The 14401-nt window shown below is 38.9% G+C and overlaps 1 protein-coding gene across 1 annotated transcript; it reads left to right on the top strand.

Moving 5' to 3' along the window:
* The first annotated feature begins 1395 nt into the window (after positions 1–1395).
* On the top strand, positions 1396–13884 carry LOC102873873 (mitochondrial inner membrane protein COX18-like). Its single transcript, XM_006898442.1, has 6 exons — positions 1396–1737; positions 4448–4548; positions 6945–7108; positions 7739–7860; positions 11064–11171; positions 13691–13884. The coding sequence occupies exons 1-6, from the start codon at positions 1396–1398 to the stop codon at positions 13862–13864; spliced, it is 1011 nt and encodes a 336-aa protein (XP_006898504.1). The 3' UTR covers positions 13865–13884.
* The last annotated feature ends 517 nt before the right edge of the window (positions 13885–14401 follow it).

The following is a 14401-nucleotide window of genomic DNA, read 5'->3' as shown; positions in this document are numbered from 1 at the left end:
AGTTGTGCTGCTGGAGTATTGAACATACCATGGACCGCCAAGAGAATAAAAATGTCTGCCTTGGAAAGGGTGAAACCGAATTTCTCCTTGGAGGCTAAGATTTGTAAGCTGCGTCTCATACTTGGGCACATGGCCAAAAGGGACCGATCCTTCGAAGACATCATGTTCGGAAAAGTGGAAGTAAAGAACAGGAGAGGGACCCCGGACGAGATGGGTTGACAGGAAGTCAGGTAATTGGGGTAGACTGAGACAGGCTCAGGATAGGGCAGGCTTCATAGCGATTATAGTGTTGCTATGAGTTTCAGGTGATTAAGTGACATATAACTACTTTTCTTAACATGGCTGTCAGAAAAAAATTAGGTTTCCCTAATGAGTCGCAGGCGACTCGACGGCACATAACAACAACAATGCAAACATATATGCTGCTACTACATAACTTTGTCTCATTTTGGCACCTTAATAAATAACATGCCCAAGTCCTTGATAAACGACATCAGCTCGAAAATGTAGGTAAATGAAAGAAAATCCTTCCAATAGATGGACTGATACAGTGAATGTAAAGATGCGCCTGAGAACTGCAGACAACTTTAGGATTCGCCAAGACAGGGCAAGGTTCACATCAATTGTTCATAGGATTTCTGTTTCATACACAACTAGAAGGTAACTATCAACAAGATCTACTTTACCAATACCAAATTTGATGACTTTCTACAGACACTGGTCCTTTCCGATAACACGCCTAAAGTACGCCAAGTCTCGTGATCTTCATTTCTCTGCAACATTCTAATTGCAATCTGTACCTAAAGATTACTGCTTAAAATGCAGGGTCTTCCAGGAATATGCCGCTTTTCAAATACAGACTGTCCTCCTCTGGTTTCAGCAACGTGGGTTTTTTTCTCAACGGAAAATATTTCATATGCTCTTAACGAGGTAGAATCCACTTTGTATTTACCAAAACCATCCACTGAGTTTAATTCCATCACAAGAGACACTAGTTTAAAACATGGAGAAGGCTGGAAAGCCACAGGCTAACTTTACAAAGCAGGTGCTCCCTGGAGAACAAGGCGAGCTGCCCACGGCAGCAGGTATTCCTTCGGGCTCCACATTTGCAACACTACCTCTAAGAAAAGCAGAACCCTAACAGATCTGATGTGTGCAAAGGCCTGCCCAGTGCCGCGTGTAAAAGGCGGGACTTCCCTATTTCTTGCGTCTTTCTTAGTGCGACGGGAAATGCCATTGGCTTAATGGGTAAGGTCAAAAGGTTATGAGCCCCAGACGCGCACGCATGCGCTTTAATCCACACAGATGTTCTTAGCGCGTGCGCGTAGTAATACTACTTGAGGCTGTTCGCGGTGTAGCATCAATGTGGGATTTCTCCCTCTAACTCGGTCAGTTATGCTGTGTAGGCTCGCAGGTAGATGGCTGCGGCGATTGCCTGACCTGCAGCTGGCGGTCAGGGTCTCACCAACTGTTCCAGGAACAAGGGGCGCCCTCATGCGCCCCGCTGTCCCTGTTTGGGCGGTGGCTTCCGTCTCTGCGGTGGAGCCGGGCGGCGCGGGTGGCTGGTATGAGTTCCTGGCTGCGTCCGCGCCGGTGAAGGGCGCAGAGGACCTGCTGCTCAGCGCACACGCCGCCTCAGGCCTGCCGTGGTGGGGCAGCATTCTCCTCACGACCGTGGCCTTGCGCGGCGTCGTCACGCTGCCCCTGTCCGTCTACCAGCACTACATCTTCGCCAAGGTGAGGACGACCTGGGCGCGCGTGGACCCCAGCGGCCGACCCTGCTCATGGGGGGAGGCTGCTATCTGTCGGGCGTGCGTTCTCTTGGAACTCCTGGAGGGATTCCGTTTATCTTGCTCTGGAATTTTAACTGGTTTGGGGGATATGAAGTAGGGATGCTTCATGACAGAGGTACCTGCCGTCTCGCTTTTCTTAAATGGGGTTGTAGTCAGAGTACAAGTAGTTACTAAACTTGCGCTACTGAAAAGGAAATAGAAAAAAATTGTGCAGAGTTTAACGTTACCTCTATTAACAATCCTGTAGGTCTGCGACATCTTAATATCCAAGCATTCAAAAATTATTCTATTAGAAAACAACTACAGAACTTGCAATTTGCAAGTTTGGTTAGTGTACTGAACAGCTCCCTATAGTTCAGTCGTTTGACTAGTATGTATTTCTTTCCTATTAAAAAATACTAACCTCACAGTGTTACCGTATCAGATCATTACATGCATTAAAGTACTTTCAAAACCCAACATTCAAATGTTGATTTCAAAAATAAGGTTGTTCTATAATTACTATACTTTGGGGTAGGGAGCCCTGGAAACAACTGGAAAAGATGTATACCATTAAGTCAGGTTACTAGTTTGTGGAAAACAGAATTAACAAGTCATAAGTAAAGTGTGTTATTAGCTCCTTTTCGGTTATCCCACAACCACAGAATTTACTTAATAGTAGATCACTAGGATGGTCCATGGAAGAAATGGATAGATACAGTGACTTCCTTAATGTATCTTACTCTGGAGGCTCCACTGAAACTTTAACTTTATGCTGTTCTTTACTACCATACAGTCAATTCCAACTCATAGCGACCTGCTTTTGCAGAGTAGAACTGCTCTGTAGAGTTTTCAAGGTTTAAGATTTCTCAGAAGATGTCCAGGCCTGTCTATTCCGCCATCTCTGGATGTATTTGAACTGCCAAACCTTTGATTCTTCTTGTTATGTGCCGTGGAGTTGCTTGCAACTCTGTGTACAACAGCTTTGAACCCTGCTGTATCCTGAGCCAGCTTCATCATCTCTTGACACATCTACCCTCATTACCCCAGTCACTGTCTTGCTCTGTCCCTTCACCCTCCAAGACAGGTCGCTCCTTGCAACATGCCTGGAGTATGTTAGACAAAGCTTTCGAGTCATTACCTCCAAGGAGCAGCCTGGCTTCACCCTCTCCAGGACGAACTTGTTTATTCACCTAGCAGTATATTCAGTACTAGTATATTCAGTACTCTTTTTCCACACCACAGCTTACAGTCATCAGTTCTTCTATCATCCCAAGTCATTGTCCAGCTTTCTGATGCACAGCAAGTAATTGTAAAGACCATGGCCTTTATCAGGCCTGTATCCAGCCTGACATCGTTGTTCTTCAGTACTCCGGAGAGGTCCCTGACAGCAGATTTTCCCAGTGCAATTAGTCTTTTGATTTCCTGGCTGCTGGTACATTTGACTAGTAGCATGTAATTATTTGTCACAGCCAGGAATTTTACCTCAGTGTTACAGTAAGCCTTCTCTTGACAGATTTGTGCTTGCTGTGCTCCAGGTAATAATGGCTGAGAATTCTCCCATGTAGGAGAATTCGGCTACTGAATCACTACAGCCTTCTCCACATAACGTATTAAATAGGTAAACCTGAACTGAACCTACTTCTGTCAAACTCAGGGTGACCCTCCATAATGCCTTATTTTTGCTTCATAGAGTAGCTGGTAGATCCAGACCGCTTACTTTTTGGATTGCAGTCCAGCATGAAACTCTATACAACCTTACTTAATAGATAAACTAGCTTTGGTGGCACAGTGGTTAAAGAATGTGGGCACCAACCTAAATACTGGTGCTTTTATCCACCAGCTGCCCCACAAAAGAAAGATGTGTTTCTCAGCTTCAATAAAGATTGACAGGCACAGAAACTTCTGAAGTAGTTCTTTTCTGTCCCATATGGCCACTAGTAAGACAGAATTAACTATTAGATGGATTTGCTGAACTTTTATAGACTAGGGAGCTCTTGTGGCTTAGTGAGAAGATGTTGCACTTCCAACCCAGAGGCTTCTGATATGCCTTTACATGCTCTGAGAGAGATGAGCATTCTTACTCTTCTCCCATGCAGTTTACAGCCTCTGAAAGTCAGCTATGAGTCGATTCCAACTCAGAGGTATACATTACTAGACTATGAATTGAGTAGGAAATCTAGAGAAGAAAAAAAAATAGGGTGTAATTCTTATTTACTTCTTAAGAAAACCCTGTGAAATAGATGATGTTACATTCATTTCTGAAGGTGCAGCATTTTGGAGGTTAAGTAACTTGCTTGGAAGCATATAGCTAAGTAAGCAGGCAGTATTTTAATTTTACTGTGACTGAGGACATGAAAGATTAACATGAAAGATTTTTGAGATGTTAAATGTTATTTTTTATTTATTTTATTTTTATTAATTTTTGTGCATGTACCGTCAAATCAGGTCTGACTGGTACAGGAGGAGATTGCCCCTCCTTCTCCAGCAGAGCATCTGGTGGATTCAAACTGCGTGCCTCTTGAGATTGCAGTGCAGCTTCTTACCACTAGGCCACCAGAGCTCCCTGAGATGTTAAATATTTTTAAGTGAGTTATGTGAATAAAAAATAAATGAGCAGTTAATGAATGAAATTTCTTTTATGCTTGTAATGAGTTCTACTTTTCTTTAGCTAGGTGGAAAATTTGCAGCCAGAAATAAAAAATATTGCCAGGCTTCTCAACCACGAAGTTGCAGTACGAGCACATCAATTAGGATGGTCCAAAAGAGTTACCAGGTAAGCAAATTCTATGCATTTAAAACCATGAATATATCTGTAAGTTTAAATGATGATAAATTTGGTTTAGACATTCTTTCACCTTAATAACAAAGTAGTATTTTTTACTCTTTAGCATTTTAATGCATTTACATGGCATGATAGTTTTGTATACTAAATTCAAGGCAAAAGAATTGATAAAGATGAGCTTGTGTTTTTGTTTTTTTTAATGGCTTCAGCCCATAGAAGAAGCTGACCCTGTAATCAGATACTGATTGCAGGGAATTAAGTGTTGTGTACAGGTTTGGTACAAGGAACTAGGCCACCAAGGAAAGTCAGGAGAGGAGTCTTTGCAGGATGAAGATCATGTGCCACTTAATTGAGATATTATTCAACAAGTGATACAGACTCTTTACAAATTTGGTCTTTATTTAAAAGAGGCAGAAGGGAGTAATAACCCATGAGTTTGAGAATATAGAAAATAAGAGCACAATGATAGCCATGTATGTAATTATGCAGTTACTCTGAGCAGTTATATATCCACCTGTTCTCGATGAAGTCCTTGGCCAAGGGTGCTTTTTGCCACATGGCAGTTTTCTGCCTCTTATTGTCTGCTGGGAACTTCTTAAATCCTGGCTCCACCTCTGTAAGCTCTACTTTCGTTTCCAAATTCTTAATGGATTGTAATACAAGGCTTACAAATGTACAGTCGTTGATCGCTGTCAAGTTGAGCACGACTTATAGCAATCCTATGAACAAAAGGCCTAAAATCTTTATATAACTACTGTCATTTATCAAAGTTCATAGAGTTTTCAGAGGCATGTTGTTTAGGAAGTGGATGCCACTCCTGCTTCCAAATATACAACAGTGAGAAAAATAAGGGCTATGAAAGGGCTCCATTCCATTGACTTTATTGTAAGTAGGTTCAGATATACATTGAATACCTCTTTTTTTGTTTGTTTTTGTTGTTAGAACCACTTATAGTCTGTTTCTTTGAACATCTACAAGCAAGGATCTAAGAATGAAAAAAAAAAAGATCAGTAGATTTTACCCTGCTGCTGTACCCTGCAGTGCTTTGTATTTCATATTACTGATGATGAGTCTTGTAACAAAAAACTAGGTGATTCAAGTGCAGTTCATCCATCATAACTTATTCAAGTTGTTAGAACCCCCTCTATTCAGTTTGAGGCCATTCATCAAGTTTCTAGGATTATAACCTTTAGGAAAGGAAACTGCCTATGTTTCTTCTGTGGAATGGCTAATAGGTTCAAACTGCCTGCCTTTCAGTTAGCAATCTAATATATATCACTATACCCCTGATACTCCTTAACCTATATATATGCAAATATTTTTTTCTATTTAGGTATAAATTTGCCAGCTATATTAAAGGTAGTTGATAGAACTTGGAGAAAGGAAGAAAGTTTACAAGTGTTCAGGTCTTTCATTCATCGGGTCACTATGAGTCTTTAAGAAGACTTCAGAGAATATTTTTTGTTTAAGTGTAAAGATCATTTTCGTTTTGATATAGATACTTCAGCAGGTTTTCAGAGGCTGTAAAGGATTCTAAAGCTGTAAATGCTTGTCCATCTTTATCCCTGGGAGCAGCTGGTGGATGTGAACACCCTTCTTTCAGGCAAGGCAGCTCCTTCCCACTAGGTTACCACAGCTAGTTGATATTATTTTAGGACAGTGAGGATGGCGTAGGATAGGGCAGGGTTCCAGTCTCCTGTCTGTAGGGTCTCTATGAGTTGTGGCCGACTTGATGGCACCTAACAAGAACAAGGTGATTAAATTCAACAAACCTATTCAGTGCTTTCCATGCACAAAATATGTGATAGCTGGAAAAAAGGGCTAACACTTTCCCCTCAGAGACCATAGTATGGAAAGCAGAATTACAGATAGAAATAGTTTTTTAAATATTTGGAAAATTTAATTAAAAAGCAATGGTTTTTACAGATAAGTAAGGGCATATGTAGTACAAAAGTGTATAAATAGAAAAGGTATGTTTAAGAATTAAGTTTGGTCAGAGTTAGGTATTTGAATAAAATACATTTTCAGGTTTAGTATTTCTCATGTAAACTCTAATTATACTGTATCATTAATGACGTTTCCACACTTAAAGTTTAGCCAAAGACCATAAGAAAAAAACCCTATAATTTGACATGCCTTATGTAGTAGGTTATTATGTATACTTCTGTTAAAGGACTAGTTTGCCTTATGTTTAAGCAGCCCAGGGTTCAGAACTGTTGTCCATAAGGTTGCTAAGAGTTATACTCAACTTGATGGCACATAGCAACTTAAAACAAAACAAACCAAAAAAAAGTGCATCTGTCATTTAGTCAGAACCCACACCATGACTTGTTTGCACTTTAGTAATCAAATGACTTTTTATTTTTTTTCCTCCTCCCCCCATCTAGGATCACTTATTTCAAGAATATGCGCAGACTTGTTTCAGAGCTGTATGTCCGGGATAACTGCCACCCTTTCAAAGCCACTGTGTTGGTTTGGATTCAGCTGCCAATGTGGATCTTCTTATCTGTTGCTCTCCGGAATTTTAGCATGGGAGTAACACATTCAGAAGGCAATTATCATAAAAGCCTGTTTTCTCCAGATAAATGTTTTACCAAACTTGGGGGGAGGGTGACAATTATATGTACTTTCTATGATCAGAATATATTTATTTTATTTACAAGAGTATAGGATTTAAAATCTTGAATATAAACAAACTATTGAAAAAAAGCAGATTCATCTAGGAAAGACATCAGTGATAATGGTACCAGAGGCCCATGATAAGATGAATGTTATAATTCGATATTTTGATTTCCTGGTCCATAATTTTTTTCTATTTATCAAATTGAGAGACCAGAAAAATTTCCTGGTTTATATTTAACTATTAGGAAAATACATTTATACAGGATACATGCAAAAAGATTGGCATTTTACTTACGATTTAAAGTTCCTTCTGACTTGAAGACTATGAACAAATAATTATTTAAGTCTAAAAAGATTCTTTTTTATGCTCGCTCTAATTATTTGCTTACAGAGTTCCTTGTATCTTAAGGAGTCACTGTTAAAATACTAAGAATAACCTGGATAAAACTAGTGCAGATCTTTACTATGAGGAACCCCTTATTGGCATTATCAACACTTAACCTGTCTTTTGTATTTATTGCCACTGTATTTAGGAATTCTGATGAAGTTTTTTTAACAGGTCTTTCTGTTCAGGAGCAGTTAGCTACTGGTGGGGTTCTGTGGTTTCCTGACCTCACTGCTCTGGATTCCACTTGGATTCTGCCTATATCTGTTGGTGCTGTCAACTTATTAATAGTTGAGGTAGGTTGTTCAACTTACTGGAATTTTTGTTAATTGTCCTGGCATCAAATGTCAATGTGTTGGAATTGGACGGAACCCTGAACTAAAGTTGAAATACCTTGGTTTCTAGTTCCAAATGAACTACTGACAATCTATTTTAAGGTAGTTTCTTAACCTTTTGGGCCTCATGTTGCTCTTTAAAAGAAGAGAGCTAGCTGTTTCAGAACACTTGCAAGTTTTTTTTCAATTTTAAAATCATAGGATTATAAAATGTACAATTTTGTGATCTACTTCTGGCAAGAACAAAAATAGGATAGGTTTTGAGGTACATTGTACATAAGGTCACTGAATTGTACTCGACTCAACGGCACCTGACAACAATTAAAAATGCTGGATCAATGTTTTAGTTACATAATATAGAGTGGTAGTTTATGTATGTACTTAGTATAAAAATTTGTAGGCAGTCTCTACCTGAGTACCTTTTTTAAAAAAAAGCAACAAAAAACTCTGTAACCTCAGAAAAGTTGTTGAACTTTCCTATAAGAAAGAGGGAGGAAGGAAAATCCAAATATACCTATCAGAACCCCTTAGCCATTTGCCATATATTACCATTATTCCATGCTGCTTTACTCAAGAACAGTATGCATATCATTTCTTAAAGAATTATTCTCAGACTCTGAGTAGAACATAGATTCAGTAAACTGGAATGATAAAGAATTTATTTACCTCAGTTGCAATTTCATAAACTTCATGTTTGTAAGTTAATGTTGGAAATCTGATGGAGCCTTTTATTTTTTTGATAAAAGATCTTGAGTGAAAGTTTTTCAAAAATAGAATCTGTGTGTATGTAGTCTAATTATACTTCCCTACAAGACATCTAGTACAGTCATGAGAGCAAAATTGATACTCCTTTAGAAGAAAGTGACATAAAGTCATAGTTAATGATAGTCAGACATCTAGCCTTCCCTCTATCACTCTGCTACCCAGTGACATATAATAAAAGCTTACTAAATACATAGTTGTCCCCATTCCCAAGTAAGGTAATCCAACAGGATATGGAAATTATTGAACAGTGCCATTAATATCTTACACAAGCAAAATACTGAAAATCATTAAAAAATGGCTAGGACAATATGTTGACAGGGAACTTCAGGCTAGGTTTTAGAAGAGGCTGCAGCACCAGTCATTCTTGCTGATGCTGAATGGTTACTGGCTTGAAAGCATAGATTACCAGAAGAATGTCTGTTTGTCTTTTATTGACTATGCAAAGGCATTTGACTGTGTGGATCATAATAAATTATGACTAACATGGAGAAGATTGGGAATCCCAGAACACTTCATTGTGCTCTTGTGAAATCTATACCTAGACCAAAAGAGCAGGGGAATGCTGCATGGTTTAGAATGAGGAAGGATGTGTGTTGGGGTTGTATCCTTTTTCCATACTTATTCAGTCTCTATACTGAGCCAACAGTATGTGAAGCTGGACTCTAGAAGAAGAATGTGGCCTCAGGATTGGAGGAAGACTCATATTATATAGATGTCCTGATTTTGCTTGCCAAAAGTGAGGAGGACTTGAAGCTCTTGCTGAAGAAGTTCAACTACTCAACCTTAACGATAGATAAAGGATTTAAGCGATCAGTGATTTTCTTGCTTGAATCAGCAATCAGCACACAATCAGCAGTCAGGAAATCAAGAGATGCATTGCATTGGGCAAGTCGGCTGTCAGGAATTTCCAAAATACTGAAGAGCAATGATGTCATTTTGAAGACTAAGGTGTGCCTAATTCAGCCCATGATCTTTTCAGTCACTTGGTATGCATCTGAGAGCTGGACAGTGAATAAGGGTGATAGAAGAATTGAGGCCTTTGAGCTGTGATGTTGGAGAAGATTACTAAATAACCCATGGACTGCCAAAAGAACAAACAGATATGTCTTGGAAAAAGTGCAGCTTGGTAAAGCTTTTTCTTTCATACTTTGGACTTGTAACAAGGCAAGGCTATTCCTTGGAAAGTGACATCATATTTGGAAAGATGGAGGGTCAGCAAAGGAGAGGAAGACTCGTAAGGAGATCGATTGACAGTGATTTCAGCAATGGGCTCTAGTGTGTCAGAGATGATGAGGCTAGTACAGGATAGGTCAGCTGTTCATAGGGTTGCTCTGAGGTATACTCAGCTTGATGGTACTTAACAACACCAAAGATACACTGCTTGCTTAGTACTGTTGTAAGCAATTTATATGCAAAAATTCAGAATTATTATTTGTAAAGTGACACAGGAAAAAAGTTAACTTGCCAGAATACCAAATTACTAACTGCAAAGCTATTAAGTGAACCTAGGTCATTAGATTCTAGAGTCTATAAATTTTTTTAATTTTTTTTTTTATTTTATTTTCATTTGTGTGTGTATACCATCAAATCAGATCTGACTGGTATAGGAGATTATTGCCCCTCCTCCAGCAGAGCATCTGGTGGGATTCAAACAGTGTACCTCTGTGATTGCAGTGCAGATTCTTGCCACTAGGCCACCAGAGCTCCCTGAGTTTATACTTTTTTTAAAAAAAAATTATCACTATTTTAATGAAAATTTACAGAGATTTTGGATATTCATTCATTCATTGTTGCACTTTTCTCACTACCTACCCCTCATTCTTCTGTTTGAAAAGTAAAAGAAAAAATCTTTCATTGTTATACAATCTCTCCCTCCCCAAGTCCATTCCACTATGTTCTGTACTATTTTTAATCATTAGTTTGCTGATTTCTTAAATAAGTAATTAATAAGTCACTTACTTTTCTTTCCTTGGTCCTTCCTTTTAGTCTATGTAACCACATCACAGACCCTTGGAAATAACTTCGTCTCTGTACCAGACACTACTTCAGTGCTAGAAAATAAGAGTTCATATAGAACCCTTGCATTCAAGGAGTTTCAATCTTAATGGATGAGCTTTGGAAAATACTTCTTCTGAAAATTAAGCGTTTTCTTTATTTTTATATAGTTGGATCTTTATTACTATTAAAGCTCTGTTTAAGAACTTAATTTATTGTTAAGAAGGATACCCACATATATTTACCAAACCATAAATCATGTAAATATTTTTGCTTTTGGTTTGGGGTTGGTTCCCCCCCCCCAATATATTAACATTAAGGGAGAAGCCAGTCAATTACTTTATATATCTGATTGAATATACATTTTAATAATTATTATATATGTATATATTTTTCTCCTTCAGATAATTGCTCTGCAAAAAATGGGAATGTCTCGTTTTCAGAAGTATGTTACATACTTTGTCCGTGGAGTATCAGTGTTGATGATTCCAGTTGCTGCAACAGTACCTTCAGTGAGTAAGCATAAGTATTATTTGTTGTTGTTAAGTGCTAACCCACTGGCAGGTTTTTAGAGGCTTGTGATGCTGGGAAAAGGTTTTGAACATACCATGGACCACCAAGAAAATAAATAGGTCTGTGTTGGAGAGAGTGAAACCAAATTTCTCCTTGGAAGTTAGGATTTTGAAGCTCTATCTTATATTTGGACATGTGGCCAGAGGGACCAGTCCTTGGAGAAAGACATCATGCTTGGAAGGGTGGAGGGGACAGTGAAGGAGGGGAAGGCCCCAGATGACATGGATTGATACAGTGACTAGGACAATGGGGGGTAGGTGACTCAGAGTCAGTGAGACTGGCTCAGGACAGGGGAGGCTTCAGAGCTATTGTACATCGAGTCGCTGTGAGTTGCAAGTGACTTAACACACAACAACAGATCACATGGGAAGAGATCACACCTTTTTCGTATGGAACAGCTGGTGGGTTCGAACTTCCCTTTGGGCTAGCAGTGTAGTTCCCTATAAATTGTGGCACCAGAGGTCACTTGTTTGACTCATAGCAACCCTGTGTACAACAGAACAAAACACTACATGGTCTGGTGCCATCCATAATAATCATTACTGTGTTTGATCCCATTGTTGTAACCACTGGATCTTTCTCATTGAGAGTCATGCTCTCTTTTCCTCTCTACTTTATTAAGAATTTTGCCCATTTTCAAAGATTGATTCTTTCTGATAACACATCCAGAGTATGTAAGATCAAGTCTCATCACCATTGTTCCCAGAAAGCATTCTAGCTGTGCTTTTCCAGGACAAACTGGAAATCCATATTATTAGTGTTCATTGCCAACACCATATTTTAAAGTCCTCATCAGTTTCCTTTCTTGTTCATTTGCCAGCTTTAGTATGCATAAAAAGCAGTTGAAAATTGTGCTTGGATTTGTTCTTTTTGCTGTTACCAATATTAGAGAACACTCCGCTGGTGTAGTCTATAGCATGATGTACTTCTAACTAAAAGGTTATTTAGAAGTTTTAATCTATGAGCCCACTCCTTGGGAGGAACAAGATGGACAGTCTCCTCCCATGTAGTTTATATCCTCCAAAAATCCACTGCAGGATCAGCTATGGCTCTGACTTGATGGTCCTGAATATAGGGTGGGGTTTTGTTTTGTTTTGTTCTAAATTGCAGCACATGAGAGACCTAGCCACATTTCTCTGTCTACTCCATCCTCCACAACCTGTGATTTCCATCCACAAGACCATAGTATAATCAAGATGGATGTAGCACCTTGTCATTTGCAGGAAAAAGAAAAATATTTCTGGTAAAGCCTATGCCTTTTAAGGAACCTTTCCAGTGTCTCACTCAGCATTTTTGCTTACATCGTAGTTATATATCCACATCCAGTTGCAGAAGAAACAGAAAAGTAATCTCTTGGTTGGGTTTGTTTTGTTTTTTTTGTTGTTGTTGTTTTAATAGATGGTGTATGTTCAGCTAAAAACTAAATTTTGTTACTAAAAAGAAGGGAATAGTAACGCTTAGTAGACAGCTTTCCATCTGCAGTAATTGGGCTGTGGGTAATTTTTTTGCTGGTGATTGAGTCACATGTTGATGATAATTAATATTTGTTGATGATTGACTTTGTGCCTTGCACTGTCCTCAGTGGCTTACACAAACAAGGCATCAGTCCCTGGGTGGTACAATCCCTGGGTGATTTAGGTGCTTGATGATGAACTAAAATATTAGAAGTTCAAGCCTACTCAGAAAGACACTTTGGATTAGAGCGCTGGTAATCTACTTCCCAAAAGTGTGCATGGTTCTCTTGTGACACAGGAGGTCACCAGGAGTTGGAATCCACAGTGACAGGTAGTTTTATCAATGCAGTCGGGGAGCTCCTGTTCTAATATCCATTTTAGAAATGAGGAAACTGAAACACTGAGGTTAAATAATTCATCAAGGTTACTTAGCGATTAAAATACAAGGTCTTAACATTCATCTAGCTACTTTGGTTCCTCCTCTTAGCTATTATACAAAGGACCTGTTATTTTCTATTCCCAAAGACTTTCTTTGAACAAGTACAAGTCCTTAATATGGATATTGTGCTTACCACTCTCTGTGAATTGTCTCTATTATACACACCAAATCTCTGAGGTCAGTTCATTTCCTGTCATCTCCCCTCCACGTCCTTCAAGAAATTGAAGCAAATAAATGAAAATCAAATAGTAAAAGAGAATGAAACTCAGTTTGACTCTAAGGTGTGTCTCCAACCATCAAAAGATTTTTCCTCTGGAACCTGATTTCTGTTTGTTGCCAGAGAAAAATTTGGAATGTTTCATTACAGGCTGTAGAACTTAATCACTTTCTTACTATCTAGTACATAAATACACTGTAGATATCTGTTAACTGTTTCAAGCCTGACTCAGCCCTGTTAGAGTTTTATTTACAGAGATTTCTATTTTTTTCTGTATTATAGCTTATCTGCTTGTGAATCTAAGTGTCCTTAGACAGATGCTAACATTAATGTCCCTTTTTCCCATAGTCAATTGTTCTCTATTGGTTGTGCTCCAGTTTCATGGGCCTTTTACAGAACTTGCTGCTACGTTCACCTCGATTTCGCCAATTTTGCCAAATACCATTGACGAAGTCGGATTCACCCACGCCTTATAAAGATCTTTTTGCTGCCTTTTATGCCAAGTTCCTTTCAAGAAAATAGTATACTTTTCAATAATTTTGGGAAAACTATGGCTTATCCTTTTTTTTTTAAAGTGGTATAGCCTTTATTTCACAAGAAGAACATAGTAAACGTCTATATGTTTGCTTTCCTCTTTATAAGACTGATACACATTTACTGCTGAACATGAATTGACAGTGCTAAGAAGAAGAAGGAGCTCTGGTGGCCTAGGGATGAGCTGCTCTGTAGTCCTGAAGGCCCAAGTTTGAATCCACTAGCTACTCTGCGGAAGAAGGATGGACAGTCTTCTCCAGTGCCATTTCCTCCCTGTCACTGAAAACCTCCTGGAGGGTCAGCTATGAGTTGGCTCCAGCTTAACCATGCAGCAACAAAGGGGAAAAGGCATCCTACACCAAGCTCTGAAAGCTTGACGTTTAAAATGTTGAAACTATTCTCTATCATATACTTTTCAGACTATGCTTTAATGGTTGTCAGAAAGGCTTAACAGTCTTGGGTTTAACAAACAAGGTATTGATAAACAAGATGTGGTTATTTAAACCAGTATGTTCTGAGTACTAT

The sequence above is a fragment of the Elephantulus edwardii genome, unplaced genomic scaffold, assembly GCF_000299155.1.
Source record: "Elephantulus edwardii isolate Elephantulus edwardi_28Jun2011 unplaced genomic scaffold, EleEdw1.0 scaffold00230, whole genome shotgun sequence".
NCBI lineage: Eukaryota > Metazoa > Chordata > Mammalia > Macroscelidea > Macroscelididae > Elephantulus > Elephantulus edwardii.
The sequence above is the reverse complement of the archived record's forward strand: the minus strand, read 5'-3'. Positions and strand labels throughout refer to the sequence as shown.

Excerpts from the sequence above, each read along its gene's own strand:
- LOC102873873 (XM_006898442.1), top strand. The coding sequence starts at position 1,396 with ATGCTGTGTAGGCTCGCAGGTAGATGGCTGCGGCGATTGCCTGACCTG. Across the intron at positions 4,549-6,944 it reads TGGTCCAAAAGAGTTACCAG|GATCACTTATTTCAAGAATA; the intron begins GTAAGCAAATTC and ends CCCCCCATCTAG. Across the intron at positions 7,861-11,063 it reads TCAACTTATTAATAGTTGAG|ATAATTGCTCTGCAAAAAAT; the intron begins GTAGGTTGTTCA and ends TTTCTCCTTCAG.